General features: G+C 42.8%; 1 protein-coding gene across 5 annotated transcripts in view; it reads left to right on the top strand.

Annotated features, from left to right (window-relative positions):
- Window positions 1-10,898, top strand: part of dscama (Down syndrome cell adhesion molecule a) — a 91,251-nt gene extending 80,353 nt beyond the window's left edge. Inside the window, exons 19-33 of one of the 5 annotated variants that reach the window (XM_030438480.1) lie at window positions 268-423; window positions 865-998; window positions 1,702-1,855; window positions 2,690-2,807; window positions 2,911-3,074; window positions 3,453-3,551; window positions 3,664-3,852; window positions 4,414-4,704; window positions 5,567-5,743; window positions 5,835-5,865; window positions 5,977-6,107; window positions 6,221-6,370; window positions 7,172-7,369; window positions 7,540-7,842; window positions 8,905-10,898. In XM_030438480.1, coding sequence (XP_030294340.1) covers window positions 268-423; window positions 865-998; window positions 1,702-1,855; window positions 2,690-2,807; window positions 2,911-3,074; window positions 3,453-3,551; window positions 3,664-3,852; window positions 4,414-4,704; window positions 5,567-5,743; window positions 5,835-5,865; window positions 5,977-6,107; window positions 6,221-6,370; window positions 7,172-7,369; window positions 7,540-7,842; window positions 8,905-9,284 — 2,675 coding nt within the window. In that variant the 3' untranslated portion in view covers window positions 9,285-10,898. Of the gene's footprint in view, window positions 1-267; window positions 424-864; window positions 999-1,701; window positions 1,856-2,689; window positions 2,808-2,910; window positions 3,075-3,452; window positions 3,552-3,663; window positions 3,853-4,413; window positions 4,705-5,566; window positions 5,744-5,834; window positions 5,866-5,976; window positions 6,108-6,220; window positions 6,380-7,171; window positions 7,370-7,539; window positions 7,843-8,904 lie in introns of all 5 variants that reach the window. The other 4 variants (XM_030438479.1, XM_030438482.1, XM_030438481.1 and 1 more) reach the window with 4 other exon arrangements.
- The last annotated feature ends 2,141 nt before the right edge of the window (window positions 10,899-13,039 follow it).

Genomic DNA, 13,039 nt, shown 5'->3' with positions numbered 1-13,039 from the left:
GACCTTGGGTACAGGGTTGTTTAAGCATTGTGATTGACTATGACATTATACCCAAGGATGTGCTATGACACCCGAGGGACTGACATCTACTTTAATGTATGTGATCTGCTGTATAATATAATAGTCACATGTTTGGATCAGTGGCAGCTTGTCACATCACTGGAGTATTTACAGTAAGAGACCTGCATTAAATAACATCTTTGACCTGAGGTGTCCTCACTAAATGTAACTTTATTCCTCCTCCCTCTCCTGTTCTCTGTCTACCAGAGCTTGGAGAGATCAGGAATGTGACGACATCGAAGCCCTCTCTGGAGCTGGATGGACTGGAGAAGTACACCAACTACAGCATCCAGGTGCTGGCCTTCACCAGAGCTGGAGACGGTGTTCGCAGTGAACAGATTTACACCCGCACCAAGGAAGACGGTAGGAAGATTAGGTCACCTCTTCAAAGGCAGCTGTCACATTTCACTTGCATCTCACCCAAGCTGTTTAACAGATATGCTCATACTTGTGCCGAAGTATAAGTTTAACTCGCTGCTGTAGGGCCACAAGGAATAGCAGTATGTCAGTCTGATATTTATATTGCATGGAGATTAGATCAGTTTTGCTTAACTGAGAATACTTTGCAGCAGTGAATGAACCCCTGTGGTAAAAATGAGGTAAGGAGGCAGCAGGGTCTTAAATATGCTGATTAAGTGGAGAGCTGTAACTCTTGCATGTAGCAGGAAGTCCTGTAGAATATGACGTTCGGCCATCTGTTATTTTGCTTTACAATCAGTGTAAAAAGCCCCATAAAGTAAAGTCTGAGTAATAATATTAGCTTAATGTGTGAAATATATCAACTGGCTCATCTGTTCCTTTTAGTCCCTGGTCCTCCGGCGGGTGTGAAGGCAGCAGCTGCATCAAACTCTGTGGTGTTTGTGTCCTGGCTTCCTCCTCTCAAAGTGAACGGCATCATCAGGAAATACACTGTTTTCTGCTCCAACCCACACCCCACGGTAACACATTTAAAAATATATATGAGACAGTCAGTATTTGTAAGCATTAAAGTTCCTGTCATAAATTCAGCATTTAATATTGGATGAAATTTAACAGATAATTCCATCTAGCCATGTGACTCAGTAACTAAAATAACTCAAAGGATAAGGCTTCTATATTTTTCTTATTAACAACTAAGCCCATAAAAGGGCCAGAATCAAAAAATGTGTTTGTCTGTCCTAACTCTTTTTGACCTGCATACCAGCAACTTAAAGCATCTATAATCAATATTTTTAAATTGATGGAAAAGCTAGGTGTAAAGGAGTTGCTATTCGTGAGGAACCTACAGAGAAATAACACCAGGTTGTTTCTGGCTAAACAAAAAGGATCTAAAAAGTCCATCTCCCAGTAATATTGTCAGACATTTAGAATAACAATCTGAGCTTGCTCCAGGCAGAAAGCGATTAATGTGGCTGTACTTTTGAGGGGCGCAGTTACATACAAAGATTAGATTTCAGCCATTTCATCCGTCTCATAGCTGGCAACTAGTGACCAGCAGGAATGCTTCTAAAGACGTTTTTGTGCCCAATTGTCATGTAAACACCAAAAATCTAATAGACCAGATTTTTAAAGTACTGGAATTACCCATTAAGTCAATATAGAAATGTTGATGGTTACAAGATCAAGAAGTTCTGACAGTCCTAAATGTCTTTCCTCATCCAGGTGAGCAGTGAGTTTGAGGCAGCCCCAGATGTTTTCTTCTACCGCATCCCTAACCTGAGCAGGAACCGTCAGTACAGTATCTGGGTGGTGGCCGTCACCGCTGCAGGCCGCGGAAACGCCAGTGAAATCATCACTGTCAAGCCCATGGCTGAGGGTAGGTGGAGCTGATCTTTGGTACAGTTTGAAGGCAGTGCTGAAGAAACAGTACTGTGTTCCACATTCAATTTCCCTGATTTACTGGTAAATAATAAAACTGAGAAGTGACCCCCTAAAGGTTTCTATCAGACTGTAAAAGAGGTTGATGGTGTCCTCGTCCTGGCGGGACTTTAAGTGCAAGGGTGCATCATTTTGGGACTCCTTCAGGTTGGAGTACAAGTTCTGTACAGCAATGAGGAAGGAAATTTTACCATGTTATTGCAGGAGGTCCAGTCGCTAACTTTTAATAACTTCTTGAAAGTCAGTTTAGTGGAGTGTAGGGTATTTTGAAATGCAAACAGGATCCCTCGATGTGGATTGCACTTCTTCAACTTTTTACCCCAAATCACTTGACCCATGTGGATTCTTAAAAAAGTAGTCAGTAGTCATTCCTGGTATCCCTTTACAAGACAACAAGTGGGGAAGCATCAGTTGAATCTGAATTAGCCTGCCTTTGGCCCTGTCAACACTTAACATGGTTGGCAAGAGCTGATAAGCTGATTGCATACACTGATAGACTCCCTGGTGTCTGGAGTCAGGACCCGAAGTCCAGTCTAATGTCCAGGTGATGGATGGTCTCTCTTCTCTGCTCCATTGCTAAGATAGAGAGAGAAACACCATCAGATTGTGGCCCCTGACCATATAGCCCTGCCTCAGTGAGTTAAAGGCTTAGCAAGGAAAATAGAGGACAACAATAGTGAAAGTCTTCTGAAATCATTACGCAAACAACTACACACCCATGTGTTGCTGCACCTCCTCTGTTGGCTGATATGGCACATGTGTATTTTTGCAGCTCCGGCTCGGATCCTGACCTTCAACAGAACAGTAACGACCCCCTGGATGAGGGACATTGTGCTGCCATGTAAAGCAGTGGGTGATCCATCGCCGACCATCAAGTGGCTGAAGGAGATGTGAGCACAGTACAAATACAAACATACCGCAGAAGTTGTGAATACCGTCTCCGCAGCAGCTGACCCTGAAAACGTAACGCTAATTCTTACACGTGTGTTTCAGCAATGGAACCCCAGCACCTGTTGTGATTGATAGCCGGCGCAGTGTCCACGGTAATGGCAGCCTTGTCATTCGCACAGTGAAAGCTGAGGATTCTGGGAACTACACTTGTGTGGCCAGTAACAGCTTTGGGTCAGACAAGATCGTCCTCAACCTGCAGGTTCAAGGTAAGAAAAAAAACGAGTGGAGAATACAGCGTTTCTGTACCAACTCTAAACAACTATTCCCCACGAGAATTTAACACACAGGTCTTGTGTTTAACACATTGTTGATGAAGGCTCTCAGTCATCCAGGTCATGGTAATTCTAAGTGCTATGGCGTAGGCATCCGGACTTGTTTCAGTTTGTTGAAGATGAAGAAGCCTCTTGGATGGGAGGTGAAGAAACTGAAACTAGTCCAGTTGCCTACGATGTAGCAAATTTTGTACCAGTAGGAAACATTCTTTGTCTGATAGTAATAAGCATCTCGGTTGTACACATCTTCTCTCCCATGACTTGTCCTTTTAATGAATTATTTGTGAGCTTTGTCTGTTTTCCTTCCTTCAGTTCCACCTGACCAGCCTCGTCTCACAGTGACCAAGACTACCACCACCTCAATAACCCTCTCCTGGATCCCCGGAGACAACGGAGGCAGCTCTATAAGAGGTCTGACTGTTTTTCTTTTTTTCCCGTTTTTATGTTTTTGTATTTTTTTTCTGTTTCCCTTCTCAGTAATAGCAGAAGGGCTCTCCATTCACAGTCGTGTGTTCTTGTCCAGGCTACATTCTGCAGTACTCTGAGGATAACAGCGAGCAGTGGGGGAACTTCGCCATCAGTCCCAGTGAGCGCTCCTATCGGCTGGAGAATCTTAAGTGTGGCACCTGGTACAAGTTCACACTCACAGCCCAGAATGCAGTGGGGCCAGGACGCATCAGTGAGATCATTGAAGCAAAGACTCATGGGAAAGGTATACACAGTTTTCTTTTTTGTTGTGCATTAAAATGTAATTACATTTTTAGATTATGAGAGATATTTTTAACTGCCTCGTCAAAATATTTGATTGTTTTTGCATTTGGAAGATTCTTATGTCTAATGAAATCAAACCTGCACACTTACAGAAGTTATATTTGTTGCCATCAATTAACTGATTTTATACATAGAAATTTAACTGGTTATTAAATGAACCAGTACACTGCAAAATGTAACTTGTTAAAATCACAAATTACATATTTTATAACAGTTGAAATGATGAGACATCTCATGGAATTATATTTTAACTGCTAAAACCAACCAAACCAAATCTGAAGGTTTGCTGTTTTACAATAATAAACTGGGTTTGGGATTGAAAGCCTGACATGTGAAGATATCACATCATTTTTTTTTTTTGCAGATCAAGCGATTAAGCACATTTGTCCAATTAATTGATGATGAAAATAATTGTTAGTTGGAGCCTGCAAGTTTTAACTTCTGCCAAGGTCCATTCTTACAATGTCAACATACTGAGACGTTCCTTCCCCTCGCTCTGCAGAACCTCAGTACTCTAAAGAACAGGAGCTCTTCACCAGCATCAACGCCACCCGGGTCAAACTCAATCTGAACGGCTGGAATAACGGTGGCTGCCCTATCACCTCCTTCACCTTGGAGTATCGGCCTGTAGAGTCACCCACATGGACCACGGCACAGCGCACCTCCCTCACCAAGAGCTACATCCTGTATGACCTGCAGGAGGCCACCTGGTACGAGCTGCAGATGAAGGTCTACAACAGCGCCGGCTACGCTGAGAAGAGAGTCAAGTTCGCAACGCTCAGCTATGATGGCAGTGAGTAACACAACAGTAGGGACATAGTCACTGAAATATTTGTCATGGTCTGCTGAAGCTGTGCCTGTATGATTCACCGGCTGCACTAGACACAGTATGATGTGAACACTGAAACTGACTGTTGAATAAGTAGAGAAACTTTGATAAAAGACCTGCGCTTTCAGCATACGGAGTCTGGCTAACAGTAGAAGTTTGAAACAAAGAGAAATAAATCACTCCTTCTGGAGGTGGAGGTGATTGAATTTGGCAATAAAAGACACATTTCATGCTGACGCCGGTAGCTGTAACTTGTCTGTGTGTTGCTGCTTATAACACTCCATCACAAGCCTACTGAATGCCACCACATGAGGAGAATAATTCCATGATCCCCTCTGAGATAAAGGGCACAGCCAGCTCATATTGCACCCTGCGAGCTCAGATGTATGCTGCCGTAAGCAGCTCTGAAGACCAACCATGTCGCTTCCCCCTTTACCAGCATCCTGCAGCTGTTGAGAAGAAACTCAGGCCAAGCATTTAGTTATGAAGGATGAGTTCATTGGCATTTAAGTGTACTTTGGCAGATTGGGAACCAGATACTACCACCAATTCTGCAAAAGGTCGAGTGCAGGTAATAACAGAGTGCAGCAGCCTGATTGGAATCTAATGTTAAACTCTTAACTTGGAGCTGATGGCAGTCTTAATCAGCTTTTGCACTATATCATAATGGTTATTCAGTAGACACAACACAAATCAAATGGATTTGTTTTTGTGATTCCTACAACAACACTGACAATTGTTTTCTGTCATGTGAAATTATGTCTTAAAGCCTTTCTGGGATGAGCAACAGTATTAGAATAACTCATTTCATATGACTTCTGCACAGGTACCATCGCACCACTGGTGAAGGCACCCAATGTGAGTGAGGACAACTCTGGTGGCGGTGAAGGTCTGAAGATGATGGTGACCATTTCCTGTGTGTTGGTGGGCATTGTTGTAATCTTCATCGGGCTGCTGGTGCTGAGGAGAAGGAGGAGAGAGCAGAGGCTGAAGAGGCTCCGAGGTGAGATGAGAACATCATCAAACATGACAGAGTTTAGCCTCTATTCTCTCATCCTCAGCAAGTTAACGGATGTTTTCTGTTTGTTTCGCAGATGCAAAAAGTTTGGCTGAGATGCTCATGAGGTAAGAATGCTCAACAACTTCATCTCAGTGTGCACACAGCACTGTGCATTGAGAGTTCACGATGACAGGAGCTTGTGATAATGAAGTTCTCTTTTGTTTTGTGCTCCTCAGTAAAAACACTCGTCCAGCAGAGCCAATTAACAAACAGCAACAGACGCTCCGCATGCACATTGACATCCCCAGAGCCCAGCTCCTCATCGAGGAGAGAGACACCATGGAGACTGTTGGTAAGCTCGCCACTGGTGTGTACTGCTGCCACAGAGGGGGCTGCTCTTGTTTGTTTATTTTGTTTTGTAATGAATACATTCAATGCTTTATTAAAATGCTGAGCTCGTTTTTGCTTGCGGTCCCACAGACGACAGGTCCACTGTGTTACTGACTGATAACGACTTCGGGGAGACCCAGAAACAGAAGTCGTCCACAGTCACACACACAGTCCACTACCAGTCCCTGTCCCAAGCCACCGGCCCTCTGGTAGATGTGTCTGATGCCAGACCAGGAACCAGTAAGTCCAGTACGGACGCTTTTTTTAACTTCACAATTCATTAAATAAACATTTGGCTTTGTTTTCACAGCCTTCTCATTTTTTCCAAGCATTTTTCCTTTATTTCATTTGTAATTTTCCTCCATTAATGTGCTTTTTGTTTACCTTGTTTACATTTTGGATATTGTTATATTGTACATATATAATCTATACTAACCAGACTGTTGTACTTTAAAAAGATTTATAAACACGGATACTTTAATCCTGCATTGTTCACTAGCTTTCAGCCGCCTTTACTCTTTAATCTAGAACATTGCTGCATATTTTAGCACATGACTACCACCTGTATATCAGTGAAATAGTGTGAAATTATTGGCAGGACTGTGTATCATGACACCTGTGTGCCAGTGTTAGTACGTGTCAGACTTTGTGCACATAACACTTTCAAACGGGGACCCTTTTGTTTGTCCTAGAGGTCTGAAACTCCCCTGAGGAGACTACAGCTAATGGTCAACTAGCTCATGAGTTGTGCACACAAGACTGAATATTCAAACTGTTGTTATGACAGTAGTTTTTTCCTACCATTTTCACAAAACCCTCACTGATATAGCCACTTCTAAGCAAGAGTATGTCTGATGAAAAGTTGCAAATGGAGCCTGTGTTTCCTGAAAAGAGAGATGCAGGTTTTGGACACTTTGGTTGCAACTGATAACAAATGCAATGAATTAGTTACTATTACCTTGACTACCATGACCTTTCATCGAGTTCAGTCGTGTTCTTCCTACGACCTGCATAAACACCCTGTGTCCTCCTCATCCTCAGACCCAACAGCCCGCCGCACAGCCAAAGCAGGCCCAGCTGCTCGCAACCGCTACGCCAGCCAGTGGACCCTGAACCGCCCACACCCCCCTGTCTCCTCCCACACTCTCAGCACTGACTGGAGGCTGCCCACACCCAGAGTCGCAGGTTCTGTGGACAAAGAAAGTGACAGCTATAGTGTCAGCCCATCTCAGGATACAGGTAAGCATCACATCTGGATACAGATGTATGTTTTAAAATGTACACCGTAACGCTACTCGTCATCTCTAACAACAAATCAGTTTCCGGACAACTTTAACAAAGTAACATCCCAACAATTCTGCCACTAACTCTTACACTAATTCCTCCACTAACCCCTGGCCAATGTCCAGACCGAGCGCGGAGCAGTATGGTGTCAACCGAGAGCGCGTCCTCCACCTACGAGGAGCTCGCCAGAGCCTACGAGCACGCCAAGATGGAGGAGCAGCTACGCCACGCCAAATTCACCATCACCGAATGCTTCATCTCTGACACTTCCTCAGAGCAGATGACAGCAGGCACCAACGACTACACCGACAGCCTGACCTCCAGCACACCGTCCGAATCAGGCATCTGCCGCTTTACTGCTTCCCCGCCCAAGCCTCAGGACGTCAGCCGGGTCATGAACATGGCCGTACCCAAGGCCCACAGACCGGGTGAGACCACGCTGTCAGAGGCCACAGAGCTGTCTCAGGCTGAACCCAGACAACATGCTAACCTTTTATTATATTACACTAATAACTTAATTTTAACTTCCTGTCTAATATTGATATCCAACCATGAACTAATACCACCCTGAGTCCCAAATGTATTCAAGTTGGTGATTGTATCAGTTAGGTTAGACTTAAAGTCTTCAGAGGAGAAACTGGGGAGCCATTAAGTCAGAAATTCAGTCTGAGTTGCATAAAATAGGACAATCTCAGATATTAGACGATTAATATTTAACACTGCTGCCTACAAATTCATGAGAACTCTCTTAAAAAACTAAAGTAGGAAACTGTGGCTGCTGTGTTGAAACTGAATGAGAGTAAATTTGATTATTTTTGCCAACATGTATGATTGAGGTTTTACATCTAAATAAGCTACACTTTATGGAGATGCTTACAGATTTTAATGAAACACTGCATCCAGAAAACCACCTCAGTTACGGCATCCATCAGTATGTATGAAGTTCATTTTTTAAAAATGACTGATAAAATAATTAAAAATAAATCATTCAGATCTGCAGTTAACAAGTGGTAGTTTTGATATGTGTAAATATATTGTGTGCATTCTCAGACATTGAAAATCAGGCTTATTTGATTAAAATAATATACAACGTCCTTGCTGTACAGTGATATTCATCATGAAAAAAACAGTCAAATAGTTATTTAATAGTTCATTGTAAGTCAGGGTTGAAGGGTAAGACTCTGAAATTAGATGAGGTCCACATCAGAGACAGTCTGCATGTGTGTCTGATTATACTGAATAAACTACTGATTTATTGCTTTGATAAGCTGACGTAGATCTGCTTTCATCGTGTATAAAGGTGAGTCAGTAGACGGAGGACAAATCCTCAAACAAGAGCTGCTGAAACCAATACATGGAGTTCAAAATCAAAAAAAACAGTTCATGTATGAAAGAAGTTAAAGAAGTCAGGTGATGTTGATGTTGATGTTGAGTGAGAGTGTCTGCATGTTTTCTCTCGATCTAACTCTGAGGTGTGTGTTGTCCTGCAGGGGGCGAGTTGGTTCACCTTCCTCCGTACCTGCGCATGGACTTCCTGTTAAACCGAGGCATGTCCTGCTCGGGGTCATCCAGGGGGACAGCTAGTGGGGAGAGAGCGGCCATGGGCCAGGCCTGTCTGGAGCCCCAGAAGAGTCGCTCTCTGAAGCGGCCCTCTCGTATGGCCCCCCCAACGCCCACAGAGGCCCCTCAGGCCAGCAGGGACCCAGTGGCCCAGTGGCAACCTGGCACTGCAGCCACGCTCCCACACAGAGAGGGCTCAGAGCTGGCCCAGGCCGCCAAGCTCAGCACCTCCCAGGAGTCCCTGCTGGACTCGCGAGGACATCTCAAACAGAGCAGCAACCCCTACGCAAAGTCCTACACGCTGGTATAACAGCAGGGGCACCTAGGGCGGGACTAGAACTCACTCTAACACTGGACTTAACACTCAAGTGCAGTAAACTGACTTTCACCACGCAGTTCTGTATATACGTCCCCCCCCTCCCAGGGCGGGGTCACTTTTACTAATCTCCTTTTATTTATTTTAGAGCTTTCTTTTATCTCTTGTTTGTATTTCTTTGGTTTATTTTTTCTTTGTTTTTCACTTGAGAAAAAATTCACTCATCGGAAACGACTCCAGCCGGAGCTTTGCCAAACTAATTGAGTAACGAGGGAGCATTATTTATTCTTGATTATTGTTAATTCTTTATAATTAATCAGTGATTATTAATTGTTAGTTGTCAGCTATTAATGATCATTAATTATTGATTACCAAATGATCTATTATCACCATTGCTACGATGTTTTCATAAGAACCGGACATCTTTTTTTTCTGGAGTGGAAGATGACGATTTGGAGTCATTTTTTTCCTATGGAATATCCTTGTGAAACACTGAATGAAACTTGGGAGAAATCTTGGAATGAAAGCAATTGACACCAGTCCAAACTTTTCAGCTGCTCTCAAATTGTTACTTTTTTTGAAGAAAAAAAAAAATCTATTTCCTATGGATGCATGGGGACTGACCAATTAAAAGACAATGAGGATTACGATCGTGGCTGGACAGCCCAGTCGAGCATTTTGTCACACTATGAAATGATCCAATGTGAAGATTTATTATTCTTATTACTATAAATATATATATAAAAAGAGAAATCACTTTTATTTGTGGATATTACAGGGAAGAATTGATTTGGTTAATAAAGTCCTTAGTCATGTTTGCACATATCTCGTTTTAATTAGGAAATGGAGTCTCTGTTGATCTTTCTCTGTGTCCCATTCTCTGATGGTGCAATATGAAAAAAAGATATGAAAAGTATATGAAAACTATTGCTCTATACTGTACTGTAATGATGAAAAATAACTATGTTGTGAGTATACTTACAGGGCCGGACACTCTCCAGCTATGTATTCAGGTGTAGTTTACCACTGCTTGTTTGCCAGGGTGGTAAATGATGTTAGCTAGAATAGGGAGGGTTTAGAGAACTGATGGTTTGCACTTCACAACACCCCAACTCAAGTGTGTCCAGATAGATCCCCCTACTCTCAGTGCACTAGGTAGAGTCTTCAGGGCTCTCACTCTCCTCAGTAGATTTACTGTTGCTGCATTGCAGCGATGCTCCTCTACAGGGAAAAAAAAACGTGAGACAATCCAGCAGAATCCCCCCTTCAAACCAAACCTATAATGTCTATGGGAAATATCTAAAAAAAAAATGTGGATATACGTAAGAAGCTGTTTTTTGTTCCTGTCTACCCTGGCCCATTTCTGTTCTTTCTGTTTCTTTGAGTTAGCCTGAAGGGAGAAGAGTTTGATCCAAAATGCTGTGAGGTCATTATGTCAGTTTTTATGATTAGTTTCTATGATTGAACTGTCTTCATTATGATTATACATTTTAACAAAAAAAAATGTCACTTTTTATTTTTAACATGAGTGTTCACCATGGTGGCACTGGAATAAAGAGAAACTAACACAAAGTTCCAATTTGATTAATAAAATGGCTGTTCCCCAAAGTGTCCTCCACGGGTTTGACATGAGTGACTGATGGTGGTGTGGAGATGAAACAGACGCACGCAGAGCGGGAGGAGGCTCTGCTCGCCGGCTGTTTAGGTCTTGAATTTCAGCAGGGGAGCCCAAAATCCTCGCGTTATTTTCATCCTAACAGCCATAAAACTCAGTAAAGCCTGCCAATACGTTGGTCACTCAGATCATCGGCTGGGATCCTGCAGGTGGCAGTGTTGTAAAAGAGTTGTGTTACTCACTGCTCCGTCCTCTCCCATCAAGTTTCATCCCAGATCTGTTTGAGAAACACTTGCACAAACACATGCAGGCCATTTTGCCTCCCCTACCAGCAATAATTTCTTGAAGACACAAAGTAGGGATAACCTGTCCAGAATATAGATAGAATATAGATAAATAACTTCAGCGTCAAGGCAACGCGTTTCAGTTTGTGACCTTCATCATTTCTTCCCAGTGCATGCTGAGATGAACTGCAGCCCTCTTAACCCAGAGAAAGCAGGTGAGGTAAAATGTGTGAATGACTAGTATTTTCCTGGACTGCAGATGTGGCAAAGTGTAACAACTACCCAGAACATTTCAAACATTTTTTAAGACATCTTCAAACATCAAGTTGGAATTTGTGTAACACATCTGCAGAGAGACGTGAGAAATCTGTTTCCCCACAAACAAAGCCTCGAAAAGACCAGAATGCAATGCAACTACAGAGAAGTTGTATTATCTGGGGTGTAGCTATGAAATCCATATTACACAGTTGTGCTGCTGATGGACGCTGTTCTCCCCAGTACAGTATACAACCCGATTGCAAGAATAAATGTTGGCACTGTACATTTTACCTTTCAGTTTGATGTTGTCAATACGCTGTACTGAAGGTCTTCTAAGGATTGGGCACAAAATCCACTTGGTTGAGGAAAAGATCATGTTTATGCTTAAAATGCCTGGTTTTTGTTGCCACAAAGATGCCAGCCAATCTTTCGAGAACAACTTGGCTTCATCAGTGAAACTGAACACAAACAATGATCTGGCAATGGTCTCAAAGGGTAGTCTCAGACTTGGCAGCCATCTGACCTAACTCTCTCACCACCACCATCCCTCCTTCTGCTGTGAAAGTCAGCTCCTGTACATGTGATCTGAACATGATATGACGAGCTTCTCACAGATCTTTATTAAGTTAAGCAAAAAAGTTTAAAGTATCTTGATTTATTGCTATAACTACTGCAAAAACAGTATACTGTGAAGATTTGAATGCGGTGTATACAATTTAGTAGTATATAATCGTACAGGGTTAAATTATTGTAGTATGTACCGTGGAATTTAAGTGACAGATCCACCTGCCAGTCAGTGAGATGACACATATTCACAAACCCACGACCTCTTCAATTGTCAGCACTTAGCCACTGCCATTAATGGCATGGTAGTCAAAAAGGCATTCTGGGAAATGTAGGCAATCGTGGTCAGGATTAAGTTACGATCACCAACTGCGCTGAACATTACAGGTTGATTAAATCCTTCAGTATGAGAGAGTCTGAGGGTAAATCTCTCCTTTAATAAAGTCGCTGTGAATTAAAAAATGTCAGCACCTTTAGAAAATCACTGCAGGTGCTTATAAATATTCATTTAAATCTTATCACAGCCGTAAAGTGAGGTCATATAATTTCGACGGTTATAAAGAATTCCCTCACTAACCGCTTTAGTAATTGAAGCCTCTCCAACTCTGCCACTCTGATCTTCTGCCTGAGCCTCACACATCTCGCCCGCTAAATTGCTTCCATGGTCTTATATCACAGGACAGGGGGGTTGGCAGGAGGGCATATTACTCAGCATGATAACTGTATCTGCCATCCTGCTCTCAAGTCCACAACAAATTAAACGTGGAAAGGGAGATTTACTTTGCTGCCACACTCGGTGCTTCATAACTGCTGTCATAAATAAGTTGCAGGCGAAACCCCCGAATTCTTCCCCCTGATCAGCCCGAGAAATATGAAGCTGTCGCATGCAGCGCCGGGGAAATGATTCAGAAAATGTAAAGTAATAAACATGTCCCAGTGCAGAACGGAGCAATGAGCACCGCACCTTCATGGACAGTTTGGAGCTGACAGCCGGCGTTGTTTATGATTCATTTGTCGGATTTAAAGAT

Source organism: Sparus aurata, chromosome 13, assembly GCF_900880675.1.
Source record: "Sparus aurata chromosome 13, fSpaAur1.1, whole genome shotgun sequence".
Classification (NCBI taxonomy): domain Eukaryota; kingdom Metazoa; phylum Chordata; class Actinopteri; order Spariformes; family Sparidae; genus Sparus; species Sparus aurata.
This window is presented reverse-complemented; position numbering and strand designations above follow the sequence as displayed.